The sequence below is a fragment of the Corapipo altera genome, unplaced genomic scaffold, assembly GCF_003945725.1.
Source record: "Corapipo altera isolate COAL_440 unplaced genomic scaffold, ASM394572v1 63, whole genome shotgun sequence".
NCBI lineage: Eukaryota > Metazoa > Chordata > Aves > Passeriformes > Pipridae > Corapipo > Corapipo altera.
In genome coordinates this window covers 2,094,136-2,107,777 of record NW_020884928.1, presented here as the reverse complement: position 1 = coordinate 2,107,777, position 13,642 = coordinate 2,094,136, and the positions used below count along the sequence as shown (strand labels likewise).

At 36.1% G+C, this 13,642-nt stretch overlaps 1 protein-coding gene across 1 annotated transcript in view; it reads right to left on the bottom strand.

Moving 5' to 3' along the window:
* DNAJC1 (DnaJ heat shock protein family (Hsp40) member C1) overlaps positions 1–13,642 on the bottom strand; it is a 108,731-nt gene that overhangs the window by 33,349 nt on the left and 61,740 nt on the right. The window contains exon 8 of the mRNA XM_027658804.1: positions 8,822–8,988. Within this exon, the coding sequence (XP_027514605.1) occupies positions 8,822–8,988 (167 nt within the window). The remainder of the gene's footprint in view (positions 1–8,821; positions 8,989–13,642) is intronic.

Below are 13,642 nucleotides of genomic sequence, written 5' to 3'. Positions count from 1 at the left end.
TGTGGATTCTGTGAAAATTCCATTTCAGGGATATTTAACACCCTTGCCTCTCATTTGTTGGTAAAATTCTGAGGATACATGGATTGTTGAACTGCTCTCTCTCACTTCTCTTGAATGGGCAGGTAAGTGGGGCAAGGTCACAGTGATTCACCAGCTTTCACATCTTCCTCCAGCTCCTACCCTATACGTGTAACTACTCCCTTCTGCTCCTCTGCTCTTCCTTTCATAGTGGATACAGGAGTGACTTTGTTTTGGGAAGTGACATGGAGGGAGCTCTACCTAGGAAAACCACCACCCTCTGACCCCAACTGGGCTAAATCAGAGCAGTTCCATTTGATGTTTTTCCACATCTCTCCCAGGCTGAGAAGAAAACAAAACCCGTGCAATGAAGACCATTAATTAAAAGGCACTGGACAGTTGCTTCAAATTTCTGTAAAATGGTTATGAACTTCAGGACAGAAGAGACATCACCAACAGCAAGAGTCAGATTTTCAAGGATTGACCGGGAAAGATCAGCTTCCTGTTTCTCCTCACAGGAACGCGGTTTCTCTTTTGTCAACTACCATGTTTTTCTGTGCTAAACAACTACCGTGGCAATCTGAGAAATGCAACAGAACTTGAGCCCTGAGGTAAATTAACACATCCAACCCGAGTTATAAAAGTCACAGAAGCTATACAGCCCCAAGTTTGGACACAGGCAGGTGCCTACGCCTAGGTTATAGTGTTGCCCAGTGTAGAAACAGAGCAGCATTTGATAAGCCCTGTGTGTTTGTCCACACAGGCTAACACTTCTCACAATTAACTTGAGCTCTTTGGTAGTTTTCAACTGGTAGACTCAAAAAACTGAGGACTACGTACTGAAAGCACATGTGTGAAACTAGTCAGACTGAATTATGGCAGCAAGTCAGATCAATCACTTCTGGAGCACAGATTCAGTTGGAAAACTACTGAGACCTAAAATTTGACACCACAACATCTACAGCATGGTGTTCAAATCAGCATATTACTCTTCTTGTCTGTACAAGACAAGAACTTACGCTACTATATTTAATTAGAAGGAAAGTTTAAAACAATCAAAATCAGGAAATACCAGGCAAATGTCAACAGTATTGCCTTAATTCAATACATATGCATCTCTGATTTACGTTTTTAACTAGTGCATAAGTGTTTATATAACACATTGTTACTATCTTTAGAAAATGTCCTTAGGGAAATATATATTTTCGCTCTTTGTTTCCTTTGCAATCTAGATTGAATTTTGGTTGTGCTGTGAAAGATATAATTTCCAAACCCCCTTTTTTCTGGTTGTCATATCAAATAACTTCTCTGTATCATTTAGATACTTTTTAATATTAACCTTAAAGGTTCATAGCATGACCTTCCTGCTTGCACAGACAGATTACACCACCTCTCCACTCAAAATAGTTGCAGCCAGTCTGAGCATGGCATATTTGAAAGCAGGATACTATTGAATTCTATATTCTAAAACTGCACCATTACTTTCTACAAATACAAGAATAGATAAAGAAATAAAGTTTCCTATCTTTGTTAATCTAACTAATTGGTCAAAGAGAGAAAGGCAGAAAAGGAAATACATAAATTACACATACTTACATAGCAGTTGTTCAGTTAATGCTTATTCACAGTCTTTATATGTTCCTGACCTATTTTAGGCAGAACTCTCTAACTCTTGGTTCTATGCTTACTACTTGTAACATTTGTCCCAGTCATAAAAACTATTTTCTCTGAATCCATTGCTAGGAGAAACCGATTTCTTCATTTGTATTTACAAATACAATTTGTTCTTTGGTATATATCTGCCAGAACACTCAAAACACCAACTTGATACAATACTTGAAGAATATATCATCACCATCATCCTGTAACTTTACTCTTCCTTAAGGAAAGCTGAGGATTAAAAGCATTGCATGTTTAAAACTGCAGATGAAATCAGATTCCTGACCCCAGTGATTTGATATTCACAGCTCTAACACAGACAAGCCTTACTCTAGATTTAAATGTGGGTCATCCTCTCCAAGGAAAACTCCATAATTAAAAATAATATTTTTTTAGAATCACATTTATTCTCTCCTTAAAGCTACTCAAGTTCAAAGTAAAGTCCATGGAGACTTAAATATTTAAGAGAAAAGCCTGAAAAGAAGGTTATTATCTGCATTTAAGGAAAGATGATTCAAAGAGTACATAAATCTATTGTTTCTAAACAAAATAAGAAGTACACCAATTGGATAGAAATATGCTAAATACACTAATTTCCTAGAAATAGACTGCTCTGGTTCAAGAGTTACTTAAGAAAACAAATAGATTAGCCATAAAACCAACAAAAAACATTGGCTGTTAGTTATGACGCATGAAAAGCAAAGAGGAAAAGAAAGAGGAATAGAATCACTAATATGCAATTACACAAACATTTTAGAATAACCAGGGTGTCTGGCTACTGTTTTGTTATATCAAGTCCTGTTTCCTTCGTCACAAACAGTATGCAACAAAAGGATGTCTTTTCCACACTCTCCCTTGGTGCCAGGGAAGGTCATGGAGCAGACCAACTGGAGTGTCATCACACAGCATGGCACTTAGAGATGTGGCACTTAGACACATGGTTTAGTGGTAAACATGGTGGTGCTGGATTAATGGTTGGACTCCATGTTCTCAGAGGTCTTTTCCAGCCTAAATGATTCTACCATTCGAACTGTTATCAATATTTTATCGCTAGCATTTTGTTGCACAGAAGCAAAATGTATACATTGTTCCATATTTGTTCACTGACCTCAGGTGGCAGCCCAAATATATTATACAGGTAGGCTTAAACAGTTATTTTAAAAGTTATGTGTATAGTTTTCATTAACAGTAATAACTCTGATGTAAATATGCCAGCTGTAGGAGTTGACTATGGTACATAAACTGTAGGTTTCATTTAACATCCAAACCCCAATATTCTACTCAGGCTGAGTAGCCGAATCTGCAGCATTTGCAGATTCACACAAAGTCTAATAATCCACAAGAAAGCCTGGACTCTTTTGACTTAACACTTTCAGTAACACTCAAATGCAGATATTTATTTTTTTTTAATGAAGCATCTTTTCAGTGACACTACATTTTTAAGAGTCTGGTAATAGAATATCGTGAGATTTTCACCTCAGGGTTACTAAATTCAATATTGCCCAGATCAATAGTGACTCAAAGTCATCACCATTTGATGAGAATTTGGAGCTCAGGTTAAAATGTATTATGAGCTTAGACTAGCTCCTAGTGAATAGCTTCATAACTGACACTAACAGCTATGGTTGCTGGCAGTCTCAATATAGAACCTTAAATTCAATGGGCACACAGCGTGATTTATTTTCTGGACCTACAGCAATCCCTCTGAGTTAGGGTTGAGGCACACTAGCAGGACACCATGAGGAATCTCAGACTGCGGAGTTGCTTACTTGTATCTGTCCCAAGAATAAAAGAGTATTAGAATACAGACAGATTTTTCAAATACCAGATTTGTGTCATTGCTTAGAAAGAAAAAATAAGTTATTTCAAAACTAGATGACCTCAGGCAGCACACTAAAACAGAATAAACCTTCCTCTCACAGACCAATTTATTAAAACATCTGGTTTACACAACACCTTAATCCTTCTAAGATACAAACTGCTTGCTTAAGAAATTAAACATTTTTTAAAAGCCTGGAAACTGTATTCAGGTAATCCATCATATGACGTCTGATTAGAACAAGCACCACATTATTTGCTACTAAGGAAAAAGCATACTCAGATTTCAAAGCAGCACAGATGTGGGAAGATTCGAGGCAGAAGAGAGCAGGTGGCAGGCTAGCTGGCAATTACAAAATGTGCAAGATTATAAAATTACTAAGATTTAATTGTCAAATGTATACATTTTAAACTAACAAAAAATAATCTAGCATTTGTATGGCATTTTGCCTTTTAATGTTATAAAGTAAAGAGATTTCTTTTGTACATTTAAAGTTATTTTATATTGTTGTTCCACAGCAAGCTTTCAAATAAAACCTTCATGATTAAAAAGCTCACTCAGTTATCAATATCCTATCTCTGAAACACAGTGCTTTGATGGCCACGCTGAGAAAAATAAAAACAAACTACATTCAGAGTTCAGTACCAGATGATCAGAGTCTACAGTTCAACGATTAAGAAAAAATGTTACCTACCATGTTTCCAGCATCTACCAATAAACTGTGTAAAAACAATGCTTATGTATACCTTTGTTTCACAGTATTTTTAATAATCCTAATTTAAAGGTAAAAAGTATAGTAGATGCAGAAGATGTATGTTATCTAAGCTTCCCAAGCACTGTGCATAAAAATAGTTTTTACTACTCCTGCTTTAGTAAAATCAAGCCAGGTGCTCCTGCAATATCAAAAACACACAAATGCCAAGAAGTGCTGCAGGATAACATGAAAAACAAAAATAATGAGAAACATCATTTTCTATCCATACATCTGGTCCAGCTGGAAAGGATCAGGCACTGCCTTTCTCCACCTTTATCTCCCCTTTACAGACCAAATATGAAAAGGTCAAAAGTATTCACTCCTCATTGAGAAAGAACTTGGAACTCTACCTTCAGAGATGAGTGAGTCAAATAACGATATGGAACGAAGAGGTGATTCCAGTGGAGAAGATGAGAAATCCATAAACCAAAAGGAATTATAATCCTGGTCCCACTGAAGACAACGATAAATCTCCCACTGATTTCTCAAGGGTCAAGATATTCATGAAAGAATAATATTATTCAGATAAACAATGAACTCTCATGAAAACAACATGTGTTACAAATCACATAAAATCAAATCAGAACAAAGAGTGAGAGAAATCCCACTGAGAAATGATTCAATAGAATGATTCCAAAAACAGTGAATACATATATTCTTGCATGAATATTTGCAGAAATGACAGAACAAAATCAGATGTAACAAAATATGTCCTCTAATAAGTTGCTTTTCTTTCTTCAAGCTCCACAGAACAGGTTGCTCAACAGGAAAGTAAAGAGTTAAGTGTCTACTAAGTAATGCAATAGTGGCTTAACAACATATTCAAGCCACCTCCAAGGAAGTCCATTCCCTCTAAATTCCTCTTAATTCCTAACAAGCACACACAGAACACGTTTTCCAGTCACTTTCAATGACAGACTAAAAAAAAAAATCAGAAACTCAAGCTAAGTAAATTAAGCTATTTATCTCAACAACCTGAAAGAAGATCTTGCAGATCTTCTCCCTTTCAGAAACAGTACAAACATTCAGCGACAAAACAAAAATAATTTTAGAAATAAACTTTTTCATTACTTGCTTTGAAGAGTTTTGTTGTATCAGTATGAGAAGGAGCTTTTAGTAATTCCTCTGAGGTTCACAGTCACATGCAATTTACGTGAATAGTATAAACAGCTCTATATGAATATGCAATTTAGTCTCAGACAAGTATATGATTTCCTATAGAGAAAAAACCTCCTCAAGAATCCCACTACTTCATTTCCATGCTCTCAAATACAATTGAGTCACCTTGCACTATTTCCAACAGATCGAGTTTAAGAACAGGATAGAAAGAAATGTTTCATAAATGGTCTAGGCAACATGCTCTAGTTATGCACCTCCCCCTACATGTATTCCCAAGTCTGAAGTGAAGCATCCTGGCTGCAAAACAAATCCAGTATTTCTTTTCCTCTGAATTTATGACAGGTAGTAAGTCCTAATAAATTATTACAATTTTACCTAAAACAAAACTGTAATGGACTGGAAAAATAATGTATCCAGTTATTCCCCAACAGCTTCCCTTTTCTGGTCTAAAACTCCATCTATTTAGCCTTCCCTCCTAAATATGATTTTCTAAATTTATTTTTATTGCTGACCTAGTCTTTCTGTTAACTATTTTTTTAAGTTGCAAGGATCAAAATTGTATAAAAAGTCCTAAAGGTGGATGGATCACTGCTACAGAAATGAAGAAAAATTACCTCTCACTTCTGCAGTACTGATATTATTTGAGTATCTTCCAATAGCTCGCTTTCTTTTAATATTCAGTTCTAAGTAGAGAGTAACAACATGGTAAGACAAGCTCCTTATGAAGATAAACTCAGTGTGTTCTCAGACAGAAGAATAACTTCACTATGCTATAAGCACATTTTCAGTCAGCCATGTAACCTTATGAAAAATATGGAAAACATTTCTCTTTCTCCTTCCCTTGGTGGATCATTTTACTATATCTAAGAAGGAAGGCATCTTCTCTATAGCCTTATCTACTTCAATACTCAAATCCTATAGAAACAGTAATCAAAAAAAATAAAATCACAGAGACTGACTTCAACCTAACAACTGAACATAATCTGAACTTTTTATAAAACTGGGCACTCTGCAGGGTATAGCACTAGTCCACGGATTAAGGGCACCTCTAAAGTACAAATGTCAGCAGTGCAAAGCAGTTGATGAATAACATTAAATTAATTGTAATCATCTACACTTGGGATACCAACAGTAGGGCAGCAACTCCACTTCTTACTCCTGGAAGGATAACAAATAACATACTACTTTACCAAGCCCCCACATGCATAACTGCTCTCAAGGCTGGTTAGCTGTACATAGTCCACAGCCCTGAGCTACAACAAGAGAAAACAAACAAAACCTAAGATGTTTCCTTGTAAGTGAAGAATGAGAATCCTGAGAAAAATTTTGATGGTAAACTTATTTATGAAAGAGTAACTTTTTTCTAAGACAAGCAGAACTGAGAGGTGAATGCTATACACCACTTGATTTCACATCCATGCAAAAGGCAGAAGAGGGAAGCTGACCCAGTTCACGACTGTGATGTGAAGGAAAATAAATGTTTCTAAAACAGAAAATGTGTTGAATGACAGTTAGAAACAATTCAGTTGCAGTACAACCATTTTCCCAGTGAGCTTATTACAAATCACATGACACAGACTCATATTACACACAAATGGCTCCTACAGGCTACGAGAGCCAGTAGTGTATATTCTCCATTTCTTTGAACAGTTTGTTAATCCGTTTCCCTCCACTACTGTATTATATGTCAATGTTGCATCTTAATAACATATTATCTGTCAAGGAAAGGAAGCACACGTCATCACAGTTTGTTCAGGTCAAACACCTTACCCAGACAGCATACCTACGAGTTGCCTGCTTGTCCCTAAAATGTTAATCCCTTTTGTAACAGCTTGTAATTAAAAAAATACACTCATTAATCCGAGCAATGAGATGCAATACTGAACTTCCAGCTGTAAGTGTAGAAAACCAAGTTAGTTTCGTTGAGAACATCTGAAAGGATGTACCTACAACTTGTTCTCTGAGCAGTGTCTGTGAAGACACAGCTTCAATATACTGTGTGGGAGGTGCAAATCTATAGATGGAACAGGCACAGTTTTATTAAATTTCTTCATCTGCATGGAAATCCAAATATAGACTCAATTTCCATCAGAGAGGAAGGTGAATTTGGGGACCCAGATAGTCAAGCATGCAACCAACCCAAGCTAATGTAAACAAACAAACAAACAAACATCTTTTCTCCTTTAAATATTTGCCCACACAGCCTGGCAAACAAAGCTGTTCACAGAGATGCAACTAACAGGAATCCAATCCACAGGCACTTCTTGAATTAAGGTAAAAAAAGCAATGACTGTACATATGCTCTTAGCTCCCAGACAACTCATCTGTAGAATTAAGGACCCAAGCCCTTACTTTCTGTAAGCACGTGAAAATATGATCCAGTGTTAAGGATTCTGTGTGTCAATCCCTTACACAGAAGTCAAATGTTAGGAACATTTGCTGAATTGATTTGTTACAGAAATGTAAAAACAAACATAATGCAGATGTACTAAATCATACAGAACGAAAAAAGTAAAAGCAAGAGAAAAGTGACAACTGGGAAGTCAGGAGACTTGAATTCAATAATAGTAGATGATTAGATGGGTTAGGCAAAATTCAAATTATGTTTGCAAAAACTTCAGGTCTGGCTAAAAATGGGAGAGAGTATTTTTCACAGGCTTGAAAACAAATGAGTAAGCAAATCTGCAGCAGAGAGGAATCAAACAAACGACAGCAGGAACTTCTTTCACTATTATGACACTGAAGTCAACGTATTGCCCAATCTCCACTATTCTCATCTGTCTTCCAAGAAAGGCAGATTTTCAAGTCAGGAGACCAATTTACAGCATATTTTCTGTCATCTGTGCATCTTAGTTCTAAGATGAAAAGAATACGTTTTCAAGCCAGTATGATTTAATAAAATTTACCAGAACATGAATTTACTAACTGCCACTAAGAACCCTTGCCTCTGAGTAGAAAGAACCTTAACAAAAGGCCTAAATCAACTTGTTAGAACTTTTCCAGATGAAAAGCACAAAATACATAAGCAGTTCCACAATCAAACACCTGTATATTAAGAAAGCTTCTTTTTCCTTTGCCTTTTTTTAAATAGAGAAGAATCTATTCTTGCAAGCAATGTTATTAACTGCAATTAAGAGAAAGAACCAAGCCTCATATAACTTGACAGCATTATGTTCTACTAATTTCTAGTGAACAAGAACAGTCAAAGAGAGCATTCATACAGTTCAGTCAATGACATCCTATTATAACAACATTTCCAGTATTGCTACACAAATTACATTGAACATTTATATAATTTTTTCTGTTAAGTCTCTGCCAGACAATTACTACTTCTCTAGACTTCAATGGTATATGAATAGTGGTGGTATACACACAATATTCCATTTTCCTAAGAGGCAAGCAAATGAATCAACATTTAAAATACAAAACAACATGAAAGACTTTGAACTTACCTTCTTTTTTTGTGTCCTGTTCCTGCCTCCCAGCCAATCATCCATCTGTTCCTCAATCTCTTCAATTGAAGCTCCATGATCATACGATGGTATATACGTATTTGATTCCAGAGCCATGTACACAGGGAATTCTAATTTTGGTTTCTTGACTTTAGGTTTCTTCTCCTCTATACAAAAGTAAAAAAAGAAGAAAAAGTAATGCTACTAGTATTGCAGAGATGTGCAATTCAGAAGCAGGCTTAGCTCCTCAACTTTTAATCCTATATTAAAATTTCCACTGAGGAAAAGGCTTCAATTTCTTTGTTAAAAAGAGAAGCAGAGTTTTGCATAATAATTTTATTTTTATTAGAAGTAAAGAGGAATGCACCCACTTAGCCCCTCTTCCATCTGAACTATGCCTTTAAGGGCCAGATCAGCTCCTCAAAATCAGTTAGCTCTTGTTACTGCTGCACCACCTGGCAATGAAGATTAGTACAGGCAAAAGCACAGTTGTTGTTAAAAGATTTCAAAAGTTCAGCTAGCTTCAGAGCACTGGCAAAGGTAGAAAGGTGATGTTTAGACCATTTTTGTATTACTTTGTGGTCAGCTATGCTGCCTACAAACGTCTCTGTCAATGGATAGCATCTTTATTCTCAGATTTCTGCAACTACAAACAGCTCTGTTCTACCACTTGGACATTCTGGGAGTTTTAAATGTTGGACCTCATTTCTCACACTGATCAATGTTCTCTGCTCTCTCTGTCCTTCAAATTGTATTAAATGGGAGCAGCAAACTTAAGGGACAGAGAGGAAGGAGGGACAACACAACCTAAACCCCAGCAAATCAAATGATCTCAGAAGAAAGATTTAAGATGGAAAATTGAGAGAGCTGTTGGAAAGACAAGAAGATGAGGGGCAGAAAGAGAAGCTTGAACACTCAGTATGCCCAGTGTGACTCCTCTGTTTTTTCCTCATGTTCTAAAAATATGCTGTATTCACAATAACTAGAGGCTTCTAGACTGAAAGAATTGATCTAATACCTTACTGCAACCAAGAGAGAAATTCTACTCTGACTCCACCTTTCCACTCTCTACTGCATGTTTTTATGCTCCTCTGTCTTCTACTGTGCTTCAACAGTCATACAATCAACTTAGCAAACTAACTCAATTCCCTAAGCTAGTAGAAAATTACTCTTTACACTCAAACAAAAAGAAAAACATCCCAGTTATTTAAAGGTGGTGGGCAAGGAAAAGAAGAACCATACTTGCCAGCAGCAGAGGGCTGCAAGATCAGCTTATCTGCCTTTGCAACCATGCCCTAATACTTCAGAGGAAAAATCTTTTTCATGGAAACTTTCTTTTAGAAAATCCTCAAGAGGACAGAGGACTGTTCCCTACAGGCTCCAATGCAGAATTTCTTTTCCTAACTGTATATGAGCAGAAACAGCACAATGAAAAAAACTCCACAGATTTGACAAACTCCTAGGAACTGACTATTTAAGAAAACAATAGAGGCGGAGAGAACGGTCTCACAGCACCTTTTGAAAGTCCAAAAAGAAAATTTATACAGATCTTGAAAGTTAACAGCATGACTAATTCAACTTTTCATTGTTCAGTTTCATTGTACATTGTTCAGAGACCTGTTTTTGTGAAAAATCTCTAACTTTGCTTGTCAAATTACTCTCAATAAATGAAATACTAAATAAAAACTTGTACTTGGAATTTTTTAGTATCCCTCTATAGGCATGCATAGTAAATATAATGAAATGACAGATGCTCCCTAAAAAACAAAACTAAGTGAAAACCCAAAAGTATTAACACCAGCATTTTTCTCATTGTGCAGATGCTATTAAAGACAACACTGGTGCAAAATTCTTTTTGTCTGTTTCAAAAGGTAATTTTTATAATCAAATCACATATATTTAATATTATTTTACTCCAAAATTGCCATGTGTAACAGCTTCTGGAGTCAGAGTCAAGATTTGCATGGATAAGCAACAATGGCTTCACCAGCTATTTACCCCAAACACATGTACTGGCAAAAATATTCCAGTATGTTAACTTAAATGACAATTTTCATCACTGTATTTCAATCCTACAAAATAATCAAACCCACCATGTGTTCACTTGGAATTACTTAACAGTGGAGACAGTTGGCTTTTCTTGTATCTTGCACCCCATTACCTACTGTTTATTAATTTTCCCTCTCAAAATATGCAAATAGTTAAAGCCTGAATGCTTCTAACCAACATTTAAAAATGAAGAGCAGAGCCTGCCAATAGGTCATCTATGCTCTTTCTGTAGTTTTAGAAAAAATTCTGTAACAGTATTTCCAGAAGACACTGCACCTCTCTTTAAAATGAGGTATCAAAGACAGTATCTAGGCTTTCTTCAGACAGTTAAGTGACAGAGGAAGACCTAACATAGATAAGACACCCTGCTGTTTGCTGACAATCAAAGGAACACAAAATCCCACCTAGAGAAGATGGCTGTACAACCTCAAACAAGCACTCAACCAAAATTAAAAAAACCTTATCTCTACTGTCTCCCATGCATATACAAAAAGATGAAGGAGTTCAGCATATCCCTTAAATACCACAATGGCTGTCATATTGAATTAAAAAAAAAAAAAAAAAAGAATTGAAGTCACAGCACCTTTGACAGAAGGTTCCCAATAACCCATTGAGAACAGTTTCACCTCAGAATTTTCAAAGTCATTTTTTAAAACAGGAATGCATATAAAAATGGTTTAATGGTAACATCACGAAGGATTTTAGACAGAGGAATTTCAGAAGTTATAGTCAGAGGTATGATGTCTCAAGGTTGCCAAGTACTGTTGCTTTTTCAGGTGAAGACGGAGAAAGCAAAACCTCACTGAAACTATTTCACCCAAACAACGGAAGCCCACAGGAAATACTTAGGAAGAAAACCTCCCTCTTTCACGCTATCTTTTCATTATCAGCAATTCATGGCAGCCCAAAAGATACTTCCAATCTGACCTAGTGCTTCCCCCAAAGAGAATATGGATCAGGTTTTCCAAATAGTAGATAAGCCTAGACAGCTGAATCCTGTATCTGCTAAGGTTTGACAGCCAGCCAGGAAGTTGGTGCAGCTGCCACCACCACCACCTAATGTAAGGATGTGTTTGATTGTGCTGACAGTAGTGACAACCAGAGCTGTGATTCAGAGTTTTGAAATGCAAGTGTTCCCTTAACACTTACTGTTGTCTTCTAATGGAGCTGGGTTTAGCCTATCCACTATAACAGAACAGGCTTTTAAAATGCATTTTTCTCCTCCAGTCTCAAATATTGTTCTAATACTGTTACACACAAACCTAAGTGAAATGCATGAAAAACATTCAGAAGAAGATTTCATAGATTCTTCTCAGTATTGTGACTGTCTGCTGGAGACCCAATTAGACCACTACACCCTATGTGGGCACCAATATCCAAATCCCTTGACTTTAATCAGAGTTACTTGTGCTCTACAACTAAAGCAGGGGAGAGAAAACAATCTTGGTAAAAACAGAGCCTCACTTCAAGCTCAAGAGGGTAAATGAATAGCTTACTCTCATTACTATTTTCTGAGAACATCATGTACTTCAATTGCCAAATTACAGTGTAGTAACTTTCCTAGTTTATTAAATAAAATAAAAAAACAAGGCAACAGCAGTAACTAAATGGAATCCAAGGTCATAAGCACAATGGAAATTTTGATATCTACCACTCCAATGTAAAATGATTCATGACTTTACAGAGTTCTAGTCCTTCTGTAGCAGAAGAAATTTTATCATTTGCTGATTTCATACTGCAAGGATACTAGTTTTCTATAAGTATTTTCCACCTGCAGAACTATCAAGTTATCTACCAGAATAATAAATTTCACTGTGTATTTAACAACTTAAAATTTAAAAAAAGAGATAGAGCTATGTCCCCTATGTTTGAACAGCACATAAACACACCTATCACTGGGATGCCCAGAATTTAACAGATAACACACAGTTAACTCTCATAAAGTATATAATTTTATGTTTCTAAAAGCTTCCAATACTATTCCTGTACTGGCTATACATTTTCCTAGTTTTTGGTGCCACGATCTGGGTTTTGAAGTCTGATGAATTACTTGCACATGGTCAGATACTTTGACCTTCCCTTTTACTTCTTCCATGCTGTTACTACATTAATTTCATCAGTGGCAGAATTAATAGTATCTGGCTAATGATTCCTTGCTTTAAGATATATCAGCTGTCAGATAAGAAAGCAGCTAGCCTTTTTGGATCAAGTAATCACATACTAAAACAGCAGTGCTTTTTTCCGTAACAAGTATCAGAGGTCCTGTATTTTAAAGTTTGCAGAAAAATATATACTGATTTTACATGTTAGTTGGTGTAAATAAAAAGAATTCAGAGAATTTTTCACAGAAAGAAAAAACTGCTTCATACAGAAAGAAATAAACCAAAAACAAGTTCTGAATTCTGCAAAGAAAGTATGACACATCAAGTTGTAGCTCCCTTTCTCTTCAAGGCTTCTAAGCTTTAAGTATGAACAAGAATTCACAGAAAATATAGTCCAAAAAGACAGTGATGTCTTGAAAATCAAATGGACAGGCTGCCTGATATCTCATGCATTGATAAGCAAGAAATATGAACCACACACAGAGGTAGACAGCAAACATCCTTTTGGTAAATTAGTAAGATACTGCACTGAGATCTCTTTTTTCAACACTGTGCACTTACCTAAAAAACCAAACCAAAACTTTTAGAACATTAAAATTTGTTTTAAACGTGACAGAGAAAAATTCACTTGCACATACAGCAACAGTCAGACAGAACACAAAGAACCCAG